The sequence below is a fragment of the Panthera leo genome, chromosome A3 (genome assembly GCF_018350215.1).
Source record: "Panthera leo isolate Ple1 chromosome A3, P.leo_Ple1_pat1.1, whole genome shotgun sequence".
Classification (NCBI taxonomy): Eukaryota; Metazoa; Chordata; class Mammalia; order Carnivora; family Felidae; genus Panthera; species Panthera leo.
In genome coordinates, this window is record NC_056681.1 from 68,921,677 (window position 1) to 68,943,425 (window position 21,749).

Below are 21,749 nucleotides of genomic sequence, written 5' to 3' on the forward strand. Positions count from 1 at the left end.
CTGGAGGTTCCTTTCTGGACTTATGTGATTGTCAACACTACAAACTGAAACAAGAATTATGCCTCCTATAAATCACACCCATACCTTTCTCTTAAATAAGTATGCATAAAATTAAAAAAAACCCAACAACCAGAATTTAAATTTTTTTAAGGTTTATTTATTTTTGAGAGACAGAGAGAGAGTGGGGGAGGGGCAGAGAGGGAGGGAGACACAGAATTTGAAGCAGGCTCTGGGCTCCGAACCCAATGCAGGGCTTGAACTCACAAACCATGAGATCATGACCTGAGCCAAAGTCGGCCACCCAACTGACTGAGCCACCCAGGTAAAACCAGCATTTTAAAAACTTTCTTTACTTTGTGGATGAAGGAAACAATTTCTTTTATTCCCTTCTTATGTGTCCTATCTTTATTCTCTACAAATATTGATCAGTCCAGGAAAATTTAAGACTAGGCAACACACAGTATTTATCTCAGTAGAATATGAACTCTCTGTTGTTCATTAATTTATTTATTCAAAAACTGTTTATTAAGTGCCCACTTTGAACCAAACAGTGAGTGAGGTGCTAAGTATCCACAGATTAATAAACCACAGATCTTGACTTGAAGGTACTTGTCCAAAAGCTAACTAAAGTAAAGGTTATAGGCTCTGGTAGGTAGATTACCTATCTATCTATTTATTTGAATGTGTGATTATCTCTCTCTCCAAAGTACTATGTAAACATGAAATGCATTCTGCTTAGTGTTTTTTGGAAAAGCTTCAAGTGAAATGCAAGGTCTGAAATCATGTACCATTTAGATTAGTACACCTTCAGAACTTCACAAATTTAGAGTCCATTCTAATAAGAGCACAGGTATAGTTGTAGTGCAGGAAAGGAGTTAATAGGAATAGTGCTGTTGGGGGAAGGGACAACGTATGCAAAGGCTGAAAGCAGGAAGTTGCAAGTTGTCTTTAGAGAAGTTGAATTTTGTGTTGGCTTATTATTGTTAGCATACCAATGGCAAATTTCAGACTAGGTGCTTTATACATGTTGTTGTTCTTTTTCTCCTTTTCTGAATAAAGTTCTCAAATAATATACAATGGAAAGTCACACCAACAAGAGTATATAAGACGAGGCAATTAAACTGGGACAACTTCAGTCATAAATGTAATTGAACCAATATCTGTAATGACAATGAAAATTCTTAGTTTGGACAGTAGCAAGCCATCAGTTCATAACAGAACAAGAGGGTCATGTGGCTGCTCTGTGATGGCTTGTTTTCCATTGTGTTATGATGGATTGCCATGTTGACTCTGTCTAGAATTATTACTAATGGCCAGTTAATGCTGTTCATGGAAAAGTTGGGTTCAGGAATGTCACCACAAAATTTGAAAGAATCTTGATGAGTCATTTTCATTTCCGAAATATGGGCATTAGAACCAGAGAAATTTCCTTTAATGGAACATAGACATTTTCAATTTTCGTCTAGAAGAAATTGATATTCCTTTTGGATCCATGAGCACAAGTATCTACACTATTCTGTAGCTGTGCACACAAAGCTTTTGATAAATATTCAGGGATAGGTGCTTTAGAAATAAACTTGGAGGTATAGAAAACATGAAAATAAATTTCCCTCAAGTGTTCCAAGGCCAAAGTTTTATTGATGAATTCTAAAAGCTGAGCTATATTTAGTGCAGATCTCATAATAGCTAGGATAACATGATAGAGCAGATAGAGACTTCTCATGTGGTTAGCCTTCCAGGCTTGGAGATTTGGTAGTAGAATATATTTGTTACCTAGACAGCATTGGCCAAATTCAGGCTCATTTCTCTTACTTGAAATTCAGGTCATCACGTGTGAATTTGCAATGCCTAAAATAGGGTGTAGTGTTTGGAAGGAAGAAAGGAAAAAAGAAGAGGTAGGGAAGAAGGAAAAAGAGTGGTGGTGGCAGAGTGGGGACAAAGGTATTAAGCAAGGAAATATGTCCCAGATGCTACACCAAGACCTGGCTTATGCAAGTGTGAAATTGATACTCCCAAAGAATCTGTCAAGATAAACATGATTTTCAAGTTTCTATTATTATTGGTTCATATTTTATTCTAACACTGATACTTGGACATGTCACGGATAGTATTGGGGCTTCCTCAACCCAGTATTTATGCCATGTAAAGGTGAAGATGATTCAGCTTTATGTCTCTTAGGGGAGTCTCTAGATCGTGCTTGACTGGGAAAATCCTAAAAGAGGAGAAAATGGGCTGGGGCTACCATCTACCCTATCAAATCTACAGACTGGATGATAACATCTATTTTAGAAGAGGAATGTGAGAGGGGCACCTAGGTGGCTCAGTGGGTTAAGCGTCCGACTTCGGCTCGGGTCATGATCTCACGGTCCGTGGGTTGGAGCCCCGTGTCGGGCTCTGTGCTGACAGCTCAGAACCTGGAGCCTGTTTCCAATTCTGTGTCTCCCTCTTTCTCTGACCCTCCCCTGTTCATGCTCTCTCTCTGTCTCAAAAATAAATAAATGTTAAAAAAAAAAAAAAAAAGAAGAGGAATGTGAGTAATTCCAGAATCAGGGTAGCGTCTAGCACACTGCCAACACTCAGGACACGTGAAATAATACAAGCGTGTTGCTTCAATATGCTCATTATTAAAAAGGAACTAAAATATCATCCCTCCTCTAAATTTGTTTCTGAGTTTCAATTGTGTTGGTGATGCTGTCAATAATAGACTATGCATCTGTGATGTACGAAAGTTTTGATAGTGATGATTTAGGGTACTTGATAATTTATGCGAGGATTCACTGATAATCTAAATATGTGAGAAATGCTTCTAGTTGTAAAACCTAAATCACTAGGTACCTTCATGATATAATTACCCCCACCTTTCATAATATAATACTTTAAAAAGTGCATTTTAGGGGTGCCTACATGGCTCCGTCAGTTAAGTGTCCAACTCTTGATTTCAGCTCAGCTCATGAGCTCACAGTTAGTGAGTTCGAGCCCCACTTCAGGCTCTGTGCTGACAGTGCAGAGCCTGCTTGTGATTTTCTGTCTCCTTCTCTGCCCCTCCTCTGCTTGCTCTCTCTCTCTCTCGAAAAATAAGTAAGCTAAAAAAAATAAAAAGTGCATTTTATATGTTAGGTACACAAAAGATATTTGCTAATTTTTAATTTTAAGTAAAATCACTGTGGACTTATAGGGAACATATATATATACATACTATGGTCAAGAAATATATATACATATAGAAGCATACACCGCCATGATTTATTTTGTTTAATTATCATTTAGAATGCTTACTGTGGTCAATATTGGTGTTATCTACTAGAGATCTTCTATAAAGAGAATAGTGGTGATGAGAATACAGTGAAATCTGTTTAGTAAGTACTCAATTAAGACAGATAAATTAGCTAACCCTTCTCTTGAGGTTCCAGCCTAATGATGTTAATATATTTTTTTACTGTTGGGTAAACTTCCAGTGATGCCAACAGATAGGAAAATCTAATATTGGTTCTAGAAGTCATCGTAGAGATTTAAATTTAATCTTGACCTTAGTTTATTGAACAAAGCTTACTGTTTTATATATACCATGAAAGAAAAACAGCAAGCACCATTAACACACATACACATACACACACACACACAATTATCTTTTGTTTTTTTTTTTAATGCTTAGATGATTTTCTCTCTCCTTCCGCTCAATGAAAATTATTACTACATATAAAAGAGGAATAAATCGACAGGTATAATACAACATACCCATGTATATGAAAATCAGTCCACGTAATAAAATGGCACAAATTCTTTGCGATACTGATTAAAACTAAGACAAGAAAATAAGGCTATATTCTTGCTATTTTGACATTAAGGAATTATTTAATAAAAATATATTCCTTTGTCCTATAACTGAGACTAAAAATATTAGAGGAGGTGACAATATCACCAGCCCTTTCTGAGAAAATACCCACTAAAATCATTGCCACATCTGAAGCCTTAGATACAAAGTCTTGTCATTCTATTTCTCCAGTGCTAATAAAGATTATATCAAAAGAGATTATATCAAGAATCCCAAACCTAGTTTAGTCTAATTCACAGCTGGAAGTGCTTGATGTATTTCATATCCCAGTTGAAAAAGGAGTGTATCATGAATTTTTAAGCTCCTTAATCAAAACATGTCATCAAGGACAGCTACAGAAATCACATTTGCAAGATTCAGTATCATACTATGAATTATCTTCTGTTTGGGAACGGCTAGGAAATAGGTACAGGAAATTTCTGGACTGTTCAGTCAACAGGAGTTTGAGGTCACCGTTAGTTTTGTTGGTGGTGCTGGGATGTTGAGTAAAGCAGTGCAGCATATGGAGATTAGAGGACAGTCTCTCACTGTGGACTGTACAGCTTTCATGGACCTCTGTCACTAGCTGCCAGTGACAACTCTCCCCTGCCCTCCCCCCACATGCTCTAGCGGATGGTGCTGTCTCCCTATGGAGAACACCTCACTCAAGAGACTTCTGCTCTGTACACACCACACAGTTGATGCTTTTATTTACAAACATCAATTCAGAGTTATTTCTTTTTTCTGTCATTTTTTTCTTATCAGAGCTACTTCTTCAAAGGCAGAGAAAATACCTTTATAGGTAAGAAAGATGCTTTAACTTATACTTTGTACCTGAAGAATGCTTTCCACACAAAACTTCCAAGTGTGTAATGGTCACATGTGTGAGATTCTATATTTCTTTATATTTTAGGATGAACCATAGAAATTTTCGTTTTGATAATAAAAAATTGTCAAGTAGCAATCATAGTTCATACAGTACATTGACTCATTTGATCCTCACAATAAGTTTGTGAAGCCATAATCCCCATTTTGTAGATGGGAAACAGGTATTATGGAGGCTAAATAACTTGCCCAGGGTCCCACATCCAGCCTGTGGCCAAAGTAAGGCTACGATTTAGGTAGGCATTCTGGCTTCCAAAGTTATGCTCTTGACCACTATGCAATACTGCCCCCTACAGCCAATGCTGGTGTTGCCTCTTCAGACTGTGTCACTTTCCAGTATGCGGGATCAGACTGGGAGAGACTGGGCAGAGTATGAAGGAGAGAAGTAAGAAGGTGAAGAAAGGAAAGGGCTTTCCATGCCAAGGTGTAGGGGAGCTGACAATACTGAGTCTGTCTTTAACCCTCCGTCTTGTTCAAGTCAGCTCACTCACTCCTCTGGGGCTATATGATCCAGATCTCTTGGAAATTAACTTGCACACCTTACAAATGCCTGCCAAAGCCAGAATAGGGGAAGGCTTGCTCTGGCCCTCCATAAATTTGTTAAAAATAACATGATCTCTCCCCTCCCTCATGCACAGGTGGTGTCACAGATCTAATTAGATGTTAGGTGTCAACTGGGTGCATGCAAGTCCCTTGAGGCACATGCAAACCCTTTGATCTCACTACAAGGCCCTTCTGCAGACTTTGTGGAGAATAGCTGCACAGCAGGATCATCCTCCAACGGATCCCTCCTATCAGTAAATCACCCTGAAAAGAACTCTGTGTAAACTGTATGGAGCGGCCTGCTTTGTTTTTCAGTCATAAAATGTCAAAATGCCTTCTCAGTTTGGGAGATACTTTAACTGTCTCTCTCCCACCTTCCAACATGAGGACACAGAGGTGTGAAATGGCAAGACCTCTAGAGGTCACTGTGAGTACTTAATCAGAAGGTCAGAATAAAGATAAACCCTCTAAAGAGGCAAACAGGAGGTTGGCTGTGAAGGTTGCATTCTGATCATCATCCCAAGGAAGCAGCCTTTTATCCTAAATATCTGGTTGTATTAAAGAAGGGACTGTCATGACTGCATTTCAATTTTCAAAACAGCAAACTAACTCTTGTGTGGAGATGACACTGAACTTGTTAAGAATCTGAGAAAGAGGGGCGCTTGGGTGGCTCACTTAAGTATTCGACTCTTGATTTTGGCTCAGGTCATAATCTCACTTTCTGTGAGATTGAGCCCCACGTTGGGCTCTGCGCTGACAGTATGGAGCCTGCTTGGGATTCTTTCTCTCTGCCCCTCTCTGCTCTCTCTCAAAGTAAATAAATAAGCTTTTAAATAAAAGAGTATAAGAAGACAAGAAGTAATAAGATTTTGAACACAGGCCATATTTAAAAGCAAAGGACAAGATAACCTTAAAATACTCTGAAAGGAAACTGGCTGCGTAGTCTTGGGTAAGTTATGTAGTTTCTCAACTTTCTCATGTGTAGAATACCAATAATAATACTAAGACATCTCCTTTTCATACACCTATATACCCTAGAATTTGCTTACACTCTGATTTAATTAACAAGGCTCTTACTAGTCTCGCATCCATAGGACCACACACAGCAAGTATGAACAATTTCCTCCCGTTCTGACCTTGGATGGTCCCATTCTTGCACAAGCTTTGAGCCAGAGCCTGCTCCCTTGGGCCTGACCAGGCCCCTGGGGGTACAGTGATGCCTCACTGTGACTCTGAGTGAGATAGGGGGTGGTGATAAAAAGGATTGGGGTTTACTTTATAGGTGGCATGAGCCAGACCTCCTTACTGATGAGTCTGGGGCCTGGTGCACCCAAGTATCTCTCACCCCAGGACTCCTCTGACAGCCTATGGAACTCCCAAGACCCTGAGAGATGGGGTTCCCTCTGGGAAGAACGGTCTTGGCAGCAGTGCCTGGGGCTGACTCTACCATCCTCTGAACTGCCTGGATGCTCAGCCCATCTCTGCCCATCCTTTCTGTGATCCTCCATGAGGATCTGCACTTACTGCCTCCACATACCTGAAGCCACAATGCATACCTGGAACTCTCTAAATACACTTTGTTTGGCTTCCAGTGAGTCCCCCACCACACTCTCTCCCCTCTCTCGCTCGCTCTCCCTCTCACTCTCCCTCTGTCCCTCTCTTCCTCTCTTCCTCCCACCTGCACCAGGTCTTGGTCCTAGACCATGGATGTCCCTCTTTAAAACAAAAAAAGAAAGAAAAGTTTAATCTCAGTGTCACTTTTGTTCTGGTTTCCTAAAACACCAGCTAGTTGCCACTAGAACTATCCACCTAGGGTATGATACTGCTGGATGTAAAAATAAGTCTGAATTTTAACATGCCAATGTTCTCTTATAATCAATGCCTATATCAGTAATAATCTATACATGTCTATTCAAAAAGGACTGCCATTTAATGTGCACGCCCCTCCCTAATACAAGCATCCCCTCTCCGCTGCTTTTTTCCTCACAGCATTTAATATCCCATGTATAATATTTGCTCTAATGTTTATGCCCATCTTTAAGTAAAATGTAAGCTTTATGGGGCACCTGGGTGGCTCAGTCAGTTAAGCATCCGACTTTGGCTCAGGTCATGATCTCACAGCTTGTGAGTTCAAGCCCCACGTCGGGCTCTGTGCTGACAGCTCAGAGCCTGGAGTCTGCTTCAGATTCTGTCTCCGTCTCTCTCTCTCTGCCCTTCCAACACTCACTCTGTCTCTCTGTCTCTGTCTCTGTCTCTGTCTCTCTCTCTCAAAAATAAGTAAAAACATTAAAAATTTAAAAAATAATTAAATAAAATGTAAGCATTGTGCAGAAAAGTTTAATTTTCTTCAGTGCTATATTTCCAGTGACTAGAACATTGCCTGGTATATATATAGTAAGTGCTCAGCAAGTGAATGGATGGATGGATGGACAGATGGAGGGATGGATGGACACATGGGTGGGTGGGTGGGTGGATGGATGGGTAGATGGGTAGATGGATTTATTTATCTACAACTAGCTATTTCTGAAGATATCTCAAAACCAAGGTTGCATCCACCAATAGGACATCTTTTTATCCAGTAAAATCTCCATATCCTAAAGAAAATGCACTAAGCAAAAGAATTTTCTTAAAACATACTCTTTAAAATGTATATACCCTGGCACTTTTGCTTACCAGCAATGATGGCGAAAAGTACCTAAGTAGCAGTTGCCTCCCTACATTTAAAATTACAATGACTTATACTTCTCTTACTCGGCACCATTAGTTTCAGGAGAATACTCCTCTGTATATAATTTTACATCTACATGCGAGTGTTTTTCTTTCCACTATGCACTAAAATTTGCTGTAAAAATGTACATTAATTTAAGTGAATTCAGCAGAATGACTGGACTAGCAAAAGTAAAATTAATTATTCATGTCACCAGTATTTTAAAATGCAGAGTGGTTATCAGGAACACACATAATTATAAGTAATGCAATTATTTTTTATAATGAAGCCACAGCTGAGGTTAATTAATATTTTTAATAAAAAATAAAATTTTGTTCTTTGAAGTTACAAAATGTATTTTGTTAGGTTTAAATATTTTTCATGGAAATGTGTGTATACTCTGCTTACATTTTTCAAACAAATAGTATTAATTTTTTATGAGCATCTCCAATGCTGCCAGGAAGCAACAGCAGTGTCCAATATATTCAAATACTCTTTTCTTGCTTGAACACTAATTGGGTTTCTTTTCAGAACATTCCATCGGAATCAAACCCTGTCAAATCAGTAGGACACTGCATATGTGAAATATATATGTTTCTGACAACCTATCAATGCTTTTAAATCCTAAACAGTTCTTTTTTCTTGAGTGGGTTTGTTATGTCCACTCTGAAAAAAGCCTAACTGGAACCACAGAATTGCTCCAATATATTTCACTCATATTTACTGATCCTGCCCTACTCTATAATTTCTTACTAGGAGTTGCAAGCTATAGTCCCTCCAGTCAAAAATCAGAATCTCTCAAAGCCTCGTTTTCTTTCCTTTCTCAAGGTTTTTTGAAATAAGATAAAAAGAAGATGAAAAAGGCTATGGACTCTTAAAACCAGGTACAGATACCAGAGTCAGTTGCTCCTCTGAGTGTAAAAGATGAGGCTTTCCTATTTATTATTCTTATGAAGTATGATTTTTTTTTGCAAAGATAGATTTTATATATCCTGTAAGAGGAGAACGCAATATACAGACCAAAATGGAATGCTTGTGAAACTCAAAAAGGGATACTGTTAATAATTACAGTGGTATACCAGATGTACACAGGAACTATACAGTCCTCCCCAGATGCACAGCCACCCTGTGTAAAAGTTAATGGTGAAATCTATGCTTTGTTAATCATCAGAAGACGTAATTAAGGGGCGCCTGGGTGGCTCGGTCTGTTGACCGTCCAACTTCAGCTCAGGTCATGATCTCCCAGTCCATGGGTTCAAGGCCTGCGTCAGGCTCTGTGCTGACAGCTCAGAGGCTGGAGCCTGCTTTGGATTCTGTGTCTCCCTCTCTCTCTGCCCCTGCCTGTTCATGCTCTGTCTCTCTCTCTCTCTCAAAAATAAATAAACATTAAAAATTTTTTTAAAAGAAGAGCAATTAAGAGTATCATCACTAGTATCACTGAAATTTTAGAGCTGAATACAATTCAAGAGATTCTTAGTTAACCTACTTAGAGAGGTAGTAAAGCCAGAGTGTAGCCATGGTAACCAACCTGCCCAAGCTACACAGCAAGGTAGGTGGTTGTGTTGAAAGTGGAATCCAGGTCTCATGATTTGCCGTGTTCTTTCCGTTCTCCTATATCCCCTCTAAGTAAAAGGCATTTCTATGGATCCATATTCACTACAGTGTGTATACAGCTTGTAAAATAGTCTTGAAGAAAAGAACGAATAGACTGCAAAATGTGATACAAAGATTAGAACAGAATAAATGTCACAATTTTGATCTCAAAATGAATAGCAGTTTCACGTTCTTTTCTTTATGGACTGCATTCAAAGGGAACGAATATTGCCCTTTGCATGCTGGCTTACTTTTACTCATTTATATAAAGCTACATATACGTCTTAAGACATTGCCACATTATTCAGAAAGGAAACACTTAGGAGCCAAAAATCTTGCATGACAATCCTTGTCCTAATCCCAAGAAGCTCCCAGCATCCTGAGAAATTTTACTAGCAATTATTTGCAAATATTTGCTTTCTGAGAGTAGTCTTATAGAAAGCGTCTTTATTATTATTTTTATAATATGAAATTTATTGTCAAATTGGTTTCCATACAGTGCTCCTCCCAACAGGTGCCCTCCTCAGTACCCATCACCCACCTTTTTTTTAAGATAAGCAGGACTTACAGAAACATTTAGATATTAATTTTGTGAACTTTACGTAGTGCACATAAGAAGTACTATTATTATATTCACATTTTTTTAAAATGCCACTTAATCAAAAAGGGTTGGTAAATGTCCTCATTATTTCATGATATGAATCATGTCTTTCTAAAGTAAACATCAGTTTCAAATTTGATTATCCCTCAGAGAAAAACTTTTTTTAAAAGCATATTTACTTCTAAGTAGGAAAGTAAACAAGATCCTATTGGATGACATTTTGATGAGTACTATTTTATAAAAATTCTCTGACTCTGTAAAAAATGAAAATACATTTCTTCCCTACTACTTGCCCTGCAGGATGGCTGAATAAACCTCATCTCATCTATTTGAAGTGAATCCAATTTAATTTTTCTTGACCAAAAATCTGTTTCCATAGTTCTAAAACATGCAATCACCCCAAGGTACATTGCCATTGTAGCTTAAGTGGCTCAGTGTTATCACTGAGGAAAATATACTTTGATTGAGAAAACAGTCTGGTATGGCTTTTGAAAAATAAAATGACCCTTCTTGGTGCACAATTTAGTAAGGCAGTTGATAAAAGCAGGCAGATATGGCCACTATGGACAGGATTTAAAGGAAGATGCTTCATCCAATTTACAAAAATGAGTCAAAGGTTATAGTCCAGGAATTAGCATTATAAATCACTCTCTTATTATTTAAACTTCTAGGGCTTTGACAATTCTAGTGAACAGTTTAAATTCTACATATAACAGTGATCTCTTCTTAATTGAAAGGCAATTGAAAAATCAATTATGAGGTAAAGAAAATTTTCAACAAATTACTGTGTTACTTAACAGAATATAATTTCCTTTCTTCCTTAGTAGTTTTTTTTCCCCATATGCACACCTTATTACCTGAAATCACATAGGTATCATTATAAAAGCTAATTTTAAAACCTATTGGTACAACCTAAAAACATTGCTGCAAAATTATTTGTAGCATATTAATCTAAATTATTTAATTGCAGTTATTGGTCTGCTAAAAATCTAAAGATTTAAAATATCTATTTTTTAATGAAACTAGTAATCTTTTATTTAAGTCAATACCTCCTCAAATGAACCAAATAATCACTAATTGATTAGATCATTTACTTCTATAAACCACTGCTGTCTTTAAACATGTAATAGTTTATAATAAAAGAAACATTTCATTGGAAATTAATGGGTAGTTAAGTGTTTTCCTTTTACATTAATTAATACTATAAAATGCATAACTTTTTATTTCCCTATTTCTAGGTATTTAGCTTGCAAATGCAATAGCTATTTTATATGTTTTCTTAAAAAACAGAATTTCTTAATAAAAACTAGTCACTAATTGATAAAATGCATTTTAGAAAAGGCTGGTAAGTCTTTTCTTATTTTGGGATACGTCGAGTTTACCTAGGAATTCAGGCATCAGTAATTTCTTTAATGATGAAATAAGACTACAAAGAAAAATCTCTGATACTTTTTTCCAACTCTGGTTATCCTAGAATGTCCTCTTATGAATTACTTTATATAAAAGAAACAGTCTAAAGGTCGCATTGTATTTCATTTTCCTATATCAAATTCACCTTACTAACTTGTTTCTTGGGTTTTTTTTTAATGTTTATTTATTTATTTTGAGAGTGAGAGTGTGTGCACACATGAGCGGGGGAGGGGCAGAGAGGAGGAGAGATGGAGAGAGAATCTGAAGCAGGCTCCAGGCTGTCAAATCTGTGAGATCATGACCCAAGCTGAAGTCAAGAGGTGGATGCTTAACTGACTGAGCCACTTAGGTGCCCCAATAATTTTCTTATTGTTAAATAAATCATAAACCAACAATCACAATAACAAATCATTAATGAAGCATCAGTAAAGCATAACAAATGGAGCTGCTGGATATGTATAAATCTGTGTAAAGTTCTAAAGTCGTTAAGTCTTTATTCAAGGGAATAAGTGTTATTATTAACAATCTTACAAACCTAAACAAGATAGAGAAAATCAACAGAAAGATTATAATGTGAGCACACATTCTTACTGAAATGGATATTCCCTAAGGACAGGGGTTTCTGTTCATTGTTGTTAATGTCCCCCCTAGTGCCTAGGACAGTGTATGGCACATGGAGAATGATCAATAAATATATATTGATGAATACCCTGTGTGACAGCTCATTGTACTTTATGGTCAAATGGAAATAAAAAATAAAAGGAGAGAGAGAGAGACGAGACAGAGAGAAAGTGCATATTGGCACATAATATGCAATACTACCCTTATGAATTTACAGAATTTATAAAGTTTTTATTATCTCTCTTCTAATATATTTTCTCTCTTTCTATCCTGTTCTTCTTGCTCCTTCTACTGAAAGTAAAAATCAGAATCTATTTTTTTCTTTCCCCGGTAAACATGTTAATTAGTAGACAGCATGCTGATATGAACAGAATTCACTTTCTTCTACTCTCTTTCCAAATTTGACACTTAGGTGTATCTCAAACACGTGAAATAAAAGAAATGTAAAAATAATTGTTGTCATTCTTGTTTCTTTAGAATGAAGTTTTCTATAAAAGTTAGGATCATGTATTTGGAAAAGCTTTATATGGCATCTACAAGAGACACACATTCGCTATTAAAAACAAAACAGAAGGAAACAATTTAGGCCAAGTAGACACACAATTCTGAAAGAAATAACAACAGAATATACACAAAGACTATAAATGTCAATAGGGATCTAGTAGCATTTAATAGCATTTTAGTAATATTCTTACAGCACTCTCTGAGGCAGGTAGATTTCTTTTCCTTAGTCTTCACTGATGTAATGCCAGTGCCTGATGCACAGTAGGCCATCACTAAGTATACCTTGATTGCATTAAGTTGTAAACGTTTAGCATTTAAAACTCTATTTTTCAAAAACTTTAGACATGAGACATAGGTTCATTGAAGTGGATTCTAGGTAAGGGCAGCTGACCACATATAATACAAAGTATGTAAGCCTAAGACAGTTTTTAAGTACCATATTTTGGGTCTTTGTCTTCAGATAAACTAACAGTGCATTTTTCTCATAGACAGTGTGGGGATCAAGGGCAGGTACAGTGATTATTCTGAATTAGAGTTACCTAAGGAACACCCAGCGCAAGAACACTAGGATGCCCCTTTGTCTTCAGAAAGCAGAAAATAAATCTTCCATACGAAAGGTGTCCTCTCTGTACCAGGAAGTAAAGAGACATCCATATCACCAGACATTGGGAATACAGAGCCAAGAAGGCTATATAAACAAACCTTGTTACTTTTACTAAATTATTACCCCAGTCCAAATCCCTTTAGAATTCCTTACTAATTGAAGCTCCAAAACTTAAGGGTTTCTTTTTTGCCCTGTAAATTTCTTACAGGTTTATGTTCCTTTGGCTAAAAAAAGTATAAAAGCTGCCTGCCTTAGTCATTTATTTGGGTCTCAATTTTATTCTTGAGACTGTGTACAAATAATTAAAGGGTTTTTTTTCTCCTATGAATCTGCTTCATGTCAATTTCACTTTTTAGACCAGTCAGAAGAAACTTGAAGGGAAGAATAAAAATTTACCATGTCAACAACAGTAAAAGGGTAGCCTTATTATTCATCATGAGAACCAGAAGGCTATCAATTCAAAATTTTGACACTTTAAAATATAATAGAAGTTTTGTATGCGATTTCTCTTCAAATTTGCTTTATTTTGATGATGTCCTGAGCCTGAACAAACAAAGCCCTTCAAGTACTTCACTAATTTACTTGTTTATTTAACTTAAAAAGTGAAAACCCTGTGCAATTAGCAGACAATCCCCTCAGCTTGGGCTAGACCAAAGTTATTAATCAAGACTACCAGCTAGTAGCTAACAAAACCAACACAAAGCAGTTTACAAAAATCGACAAATCTCAGATTAAAAGCCTATACACATTTCACATTCAAACTGAGTACATTATGCTAAGCAAGACTGAAAGACAGCCATAGCACCCAAGGTCAGAAACAATCCCATTTTAGAAAAGACACCTATGCAGAAAAGCCTACTTTCATAACCAAAGTTCCCAGACAAAGGAATGAAATCCACGTACTCACCTGGCTAATGGGTTCTTTTGTAGGGGGCTTTCCTCTTCTGGCTGTGCTAGTAGCTAGGGTTGTGGTGGTCTCCATAATTGATGTGGACATCTCTGACTGCATGGCAGTGGCTGTCGACTCAGTTGTCATTGAGGAAGGCACTTCACCAACAAGTCTCACATTTCCCACTATGGCGATGTTGGCATCATTTTCGGCTGCCATATTCAGAACTTTCAAGCCATTGTAGTAAAGCCCAGAGAGCTGGCCCTGGAAGGGCTGGCCCTGCTCTTTCCCGCCAATTATTATGGTTGCTTGGCTATTGAAGATTGTGAGCTGACGCCCTGTAAAAATAATATTACATACATGCAAAAATGTTGATTGTGAACTCTACATTCTACAAAGGATGATAAAACAGATCTTTCATGGGGTGGATAATGAGAGCAATAAACTATAAGAGAGGCATTTGACTCATAATTCATTGCTTATAAATGAGGTGTCCATGAAATGCATAATCATTGGCAAATACTTGTAAATTCTCAACTTATCATAAATGTAGTGTTTTTGCTAAAAGACCAATCAAAGATACATATTATAAATCAGTTTTTAGTGGATCCCTTTTCCCTTTTACATCAAGATCTTATACTGTTGGTCTCTTAAGTCTAAATTGTCAAATTAAAAAAAATGTGAGATAGCTAATGTTTCAAGTATTTGTCATTCTAAAATTAACACTGGCATAAACTAATCTAAAGCAGCTAAATCTAATTTTAAATTTATGATAAAAATTTCATAGTTCATGTAATGGCCACATGTATCTATACACTAGTCTTCGAAAATGTTTATTTTTTGAAGATATAGTCCATTGTTATTTGAATTATTCTATTTTTCCGGCAATCACACTGAAAAGAAATGCATGGTTTACACTAAGCATGTCGGAGACAAAAAAAAAAAAAAATCCAAAAATATTTTTCTGATTGGCTTTCAGCAAGTCTATTAAAACAAAACAAAATGAAAAAAAAAATAGCTTCAGATGTAAAAAGCGGCTTCAGGAATGATACACAAACCGATGGAGAAATCATGGCACATTTCCATCAAACAGCAATCCTCAGCAACAGTACCAATATCATCAAATTGAGTATCCGGTTTTAGCAGATTGCTCTCTGCTCATAAAAAGCATGCACACAACTTTAAGTTCAGTTTTAATTAGGGCTTGTTCTCAAATGCTCTTAGAAGGTTGCAAACGTTAAAGGGACTTCATTTTGACTGGCAATCCATATTGCCCACTATTTAAGATGCCTAGAGTTTAAACCAAGAGTTTTTTTGTTTTGGTTTTGTTTTTTGTTTTGTTTTTTTTTCAGGACCATAATAAAGATATCAGAACTACATATATTTTAGTTAATAATTTAGAGGCTGGAACATGTAATATAATCTATGAATGATTTATCATTTTGGGTTAATTCTTGCTGTGAGTACCTTCATAGATTGAGTTAGTGGATTATATTTAACAGTCCCTTTAACCTTAAGTTAACAGGGTAAGATTATTAAACAGCTGGTACGTCTAAAAATGTATAGAAATTATTATACAAGGTATGCAAATATTACTATCTACATTTTACTGTTTTAAATTTGTTTTTAATTTAGTTTTACGGAAAATTTATTTTTTATGTTTATTAGTGTTACAATGAAGTACTACTTGGTTATGTTCAAATTATTTTTTTATTTGAAGTTTTAATCAATGTTTTTTACCTTTGTCGAGTAGCCATTCATCAACTACTCGACCAAGTCGATATGGAATTCGCTGTCTAGCAATCGCCAGGCGCTCGTTATCATTGTTTCCTTTAAAGTTTAAAGAGACATTTCATTGGTTAAAATCTGTAAGGTCAAAGGTTAAAAGTTAATACTTAAAGCTTGAGCTATACAGTTGCCACATGATTTTTTGAAATTTGGAATTTTAAAAAGTTCTACCTAGAACATTTCATGTTTCAGACTTGTCATTCATTCATTTATTTTATTTTAGCAAACAAAATTATTCCTATGTTAATTGAAAATTAGAAATCTGCATTTGAGCTAGGTTATTGAACTTATGTTATAGACAGACCCGAACAACCAATTTAAACAGCATATAATAGCTTTACAAAAAAATGACCATTGATCTCAGGGTTTTGTCTTTTTGATGTTTCTTATTAACTAGTTAAACATGTTCAGGTGAAACAGGTTTAAGTTTTCAAAATACATTCAACCTCTTATTCCAGATTAGAAATTTATGAACACCAAACTTAATACCATCTTTTGGCACACTGATGAATCTAAAATAGGCCTAGAAAACTTTATGTCCTATTCAGAAAATAGAAATTCTTATTCATCTCATTTAAGGAAACCACAAAGTCTGAATAGTTTTTGTATATTCCACACAAATTGATTTATCAATCACTTGGACATCACAAGGGAATACATCTTGCATCATCCAAATTTGTTATTATAGGAAAAGGCTTTGACAAAAGTGACTTCAGTTGAGTGTCCTTCAGTTCCACTTAAAGCTTAACATGCTGAAGTGTATAACATTTGAAAAAAAAATGTTTTTTTTTTATTCTCAAGTATCTGCTTTTATTAAACTATTCTAAAGGCATGACAGTGTAAGGAACAAATACAAGCCACAAACAGTGGTTCCTACTCAAAGGTTCAAACTACATGGGAGCCTCGCTTCTTTGAACAAAACATTATCTGATAGAAGCACAGTTTAAACTGACCTTGAATAATGCTTGCAAATAGATGAATGTACTCTTGATCTATAACGCACTTAGGAAGAATCCAAGCTGCCATCTCAGTGCTCAATTGTGAATACTGCAAGTTTTTCTATTCTGTGAAAATTAACTAACATGGAATTTGAGCTAAGATGTCTTGGCAAAAGCTCAGAGGAAAACTCAGAGGAGAAACAAACATTGTTTTTCTCAGAATATTTGTAAGTGTGTCTTATACTATTTTTACTATATACTATACTTACCATAATAAACCCGCCATTATATTGGTCACACGCTTTTAGAGAACTAGAAAAGAACTATAATTTAGATCTTATCAATTGTCCCTTGAACGTCTATTTGACTAAAATATTTCATGTATTAGTACTTAATTTAAAATGTAATATTAATACTTAATTTAAAATTTACACCTGAAATTATGTTAACATTGTGTGTCAAATATACTCAACTTTTAAAAAAGAATGTAAACGTCAAAGTGGTCCCAAATATAGTTTAATAAAAACATTGATATGTATTTCTTTATATTATGTAATCATTTAAAAGTTATAAAATACATTTTATTCTATGGGATATTTTTAGTATATTGATAATCTAGAAAAAAAAAAAGAAAATAACAACAACAAAAACAAGGATACAAATAGCTTAAATTCCAAGCCTATCTTTGTTTTAAAAGAGTGTACAATTAGAGCGCCTGGCTGGCTCAGTTGGTTTAGCGTCTGACTTTGGCTCAGGTTATGATCTCAGTCTGTGGGTTTGAGCCCTGCATCAGGCTCTGTGCTGACAGCTCAGAGCCTGGAGTCTGCTTCCGATACTGTGTCTCCCTCTCTCTCTCTGCCCCTCCCCGGCTCGTGCTTTCTCTCTCTCCCTCTCTCTCTCTCAAAAATAAATAAACATTAAAAACTTTTTTAAAAAAATAAAAATAAAAAAAATAAAAGCGTGTACAATTTGTGTTCTCGTCTGTGTGCTTACATACATGTATATTTGGTAAAATACACTAAAATATGATATTGGTTATCTTAAGGCAGTGTGATGAATGATGAATATGTGTTTTTGGCTTATATGTGATTTATGTGATCAACACATTTTTATGTGCATAATTTGATAGGCAAACATGAAATATTTTTTCAAAAACACATATCCTTTACTCTATTAACTTCTTTGTCTGCCAACACTCATATATCAATTCACATTGTTATAACTCTCCTGATGACTTTGTAATTAGGTGGTTCCTTATGCTGTTCTTCATGCCAGAGTGTTCCCATCATAAGAAATGATTCATTATTCCCTCAGATACCACCCAAATTTAGGCTCCAAATCACCTTTTGCCCAATTACTACTACAGGATATTAACAGACCCCTCTGCATCATCCCTGCAATCAATTGCACCCATTCTCCACATGTCAGCTGAAATCTAAGCATTTCATTTGTCTATTATAACCCTTACCATTGCCTTTAGTATGAAATCGCGAACCCCTGATGATATTTATGAGTACTTCCATGATCTAGTCCTTTACTACCTCCTGTTCCTCATCTCGTGACTGCTACTGCCTTGCCATCTTCTTTGCATCCTCATGAGATTTCTTTCAATTCTTCTAAGGCTCTCCTTTTTCCTCTAGGCTTTTGCACTTGTAGCTTCCTTTATTTGAAATACTCTTCCTCACTCTCACCCTATTTCCATTTTTTCTTAGCCAAACATGACTCATTAATGGAATCTTCTTGATAGAAGCATTATTTCCTCAGGAGGTGTTTCCTAGCTGTCATCAAGTTAGATTAGGACACTTGACTGCATGTTTCCCTAGCACCTGATACATGCCCTTTGGAAACAGGCACTGACCTTATAATTGCATATTCAATAAATATTTTCCTCTGAACTCTGAAGTTCCATCAGGTCAGTTATTGTGTGTGGTGTTAATTGTTGTATTCTTGGTGGAACACAATACCTATCATATAACTTCCTGTGAAATATCTGTAGATTGAGGTGGTGAAGGAAATCTTTTTTTTTCAATTCTCACAGCTTCCATGGAACCATTATCTCATCCTAGAGCCCAACAACATTCACAAGAAAAAGAAAGGAAATACTCTGCCCAGAGAATAAATCGCACATAGCTGAGCTTCCCTTTGACTTTCTAAATGAGATATCACGTATTTCATTTATAATTTTATTTCTTTTAATGATGGTCACTGACTTGAACATCTATACAATCAGTTCATTATTTGCTTAATAATAACTGCTTCATGCCACAAAATAAGTAATCGTAGTTATTATAGTAAGGGAAGTAGAAAAGCCCTAAGTAAGACAGGTGGAGAGAACTAATAGCTTTGTATATTCTTTTTTGATAACTTAGAAAAAGAGCACATAAAAACACGTTAATGCATATATACACAGGTAAATGCAATTTTCTCTCATACCTTTGGCACTCAGAGCAATTATCATTATTGGATATAACATGATTTAAGTCAACAATAGCTTTTAAAGATCCTTGATGAGAGTCAGCTAAAACAATAAAAACACCATTATTTCCAATGAATAACAAAGGTCAACTAACAACAACAACAACAAAGAGAAAAATGAGTAGGCAGCAGAAATAGGTATAAAAAGATGTGATAATTTTTAAAAAGGTAGCCACATGAACAGGGTCATACAATCCCATCAACCATGACTATCAGATGCCTTCTAGTTCAGAGACTTTTTTTTTTAAGAGAAATTTGACTTTAAAATCAAATGACAGACTTTAGTCTTTGTTGAAGTAATGGTTGGGAAATCAGATGGTACTCATTTCAGTTCAATACACGGTTTAAAGAGAAGTTTTTTTTAATGTTTATTTATTTTGAGAGAGAGAGAGAGAGAGAGAGAGGCAGAGGATGAGTGGGAGAGGAGCAGAGAGGGAGACACAGAATCTGAGACAGCTTCCGGGCTCTGTTCTGACAGCTCAGAACATGGGGCTCGAACCCACAAACTGTGAGATCATGACCTGAACCAAAGTTGGACGCTTGAAAAACTGAGCCCCCAGGCACCCTGTGTTCAATATATGTTTACTTTAGTTTCCAGATTCTTTGTTCTTCTACTAGAATAAAAGATTAATGACTTCTTGTGACAAAATTATATATTAATACACTATCAACCAAAGACAAATCTGAATAGAGTATTGTGATGATGTCTTTCTTACAGATGAGTTCCACTGGTATAAAATAGTTCAGATTATTTAGGTTCACCAGGAATAAGCCTACATTTAATCATGAGAATAAATCTCATGATTTTCATTAACAAGCTTCATATGAAAAGTCATTATTGAGGTATATTATTTTGAGAAATTGCTCAAAATCCATTTTATTTCTTCACAAATTCATAATGATATGTTATTTGCAAAACAATCTGTAATTTGGTATGACTGTGTTCGTTTTTAATCCTGGCCATAGTTTGATATACATCTAAACTTTGCATGCAGTATTTAAGGACATAAAACAACCAATTTGATTGGGAAAGGTCAAAGATAAATATAGTTTCCAATGACCTGTTCTTTCCTATGGAAAGGGTTGGGATCTAATACCAAACATGTAGATGTGTAGAAACATTACATTGTCTTTCTGAGCATGGTCAAAGGAAGAGGCTTATAATGACAGGAGAGATTAAAAATCAGTGGAATGTACCTGAATACTCCAGTCAAGTCAAAGAGAATCTTTGGGGGAAGCTATTTTCATCTTTAAGTTTCCTAAATCAGAGGTAATGATATAGTAATAATGACCCACTTATAAAAGATCTATTCATTTTGGAATCATTAAAGGGTCCAAGAAGAATTTAACTTTTTAAAAAGCATACAGATCAACAGAGCAATCTATTGAGACTATAAATTAGTTTATGATAACAGAACTTCTCATCTAATAGTTAAAACATACTTCCTTCACCCTAACTTCACCCTACCTTCTAAAGGTAGAATGAGGTTTTCCTTTTATCTTTTTTTTTTCTTCCAGCAGATTTTATGTGGGTTAAATATGTTGGTAACCTCCACTGAAAATGTCACCAGTGACATTCATTTCTCTGTTGAAGTAATTTCCAAGCAATGAAATAATATGTAAAACTTAGGTTTATTTTTCTTTGATTTGCAAAAGAATGCAGTGTTTTTTAATTAACTAATTTTTAATTGGACTGTAATTAATACAAACATTATATTAGTTTCAGGATTCAGTATTTTTGACAAAAGCTAGGCTTCCTACCACCAGAATCAATGTCTAGGTGCAAGCTCTATTTGGAATGGCCATTTAGATATAAAGTGCTAAATGTAATGGATATTTCAAACAAGGTTCCAGGGGTGAAGAATAAAAAGGAAAATCTGATCATTCAGACTTAGACTGCAACATTCTTTATTTTGATTGAATCCCAGATAGTTTCATTTTCTTATCTAACCAATAATACTTGGTCATATTATAGAATATTAATTTTGTATAAACCCTCAGACTTCAAGGAAACAAAATTAATTTCAAAGAATCAAGGTAAGCAGCAAGGAGTAATAAAATTCAAATCCTTGACTTGTAGCTAAATTTCATTGTGGGACTCCAAGAACAAAGAGAAATAAAATTGTAATCATATTTTTATGACTACTGGTCAGTAGAGAAAAGCTATGTGAACTTTGCTAATACATAGTTTTTTTCCTCTCATTTTCATAAATCTTCACCTCTGATGTGTAATTTCTCCTCAGAAACAAAACTGTCAGTTTCGGTATGACAAAGTAATATACTTGTGGGAAATAAAATAAAAAGAAAGCAATGCTATGAACCCAACACTTGTCCAAAGTAATATGAAAGTAAAAACAAAGATACTTGCTTCTTCTGAAGC

General features: G+C 35.6%; 1 protein-coding gene across 21 annotated transcripts in view; it reads right to left on the reverse strand.

Moving 5' to 3' along the window:
* Positions 1 to 21,749, reverse strand: part of NRXN1 (neurexin 1) — a 1,135,337-nt gene that overhangs the window by 117,226 nt on the left and 996,362 nt on the right. For 15 of the 21 annotated variants that reach the window (XM_042932236.1, XM_042932241.1, XM_042932237.1 and 12 more), the window contains 2 exons: positions 15,909 to 15,998; positions 14,187 to 14,506 (listed from right to left, as the gene is read on the reverse strand). In XM_042932236.1, the coding sequence (XP_042788170.1) occupies positions 14,187 to 14,506; positions 15,909 to 15,998 (410 nt within the window). The remainder of the gene's footprint in view (positions 1 to 14,186; positions 14,507 to 15,908; positions 15,999 to 21,749) is intronic. The other 6 variants (XM_042932252.1, XM_042932251.1, XM_042932247.1 and 3 more) reach the window with 1 other exon arrangement.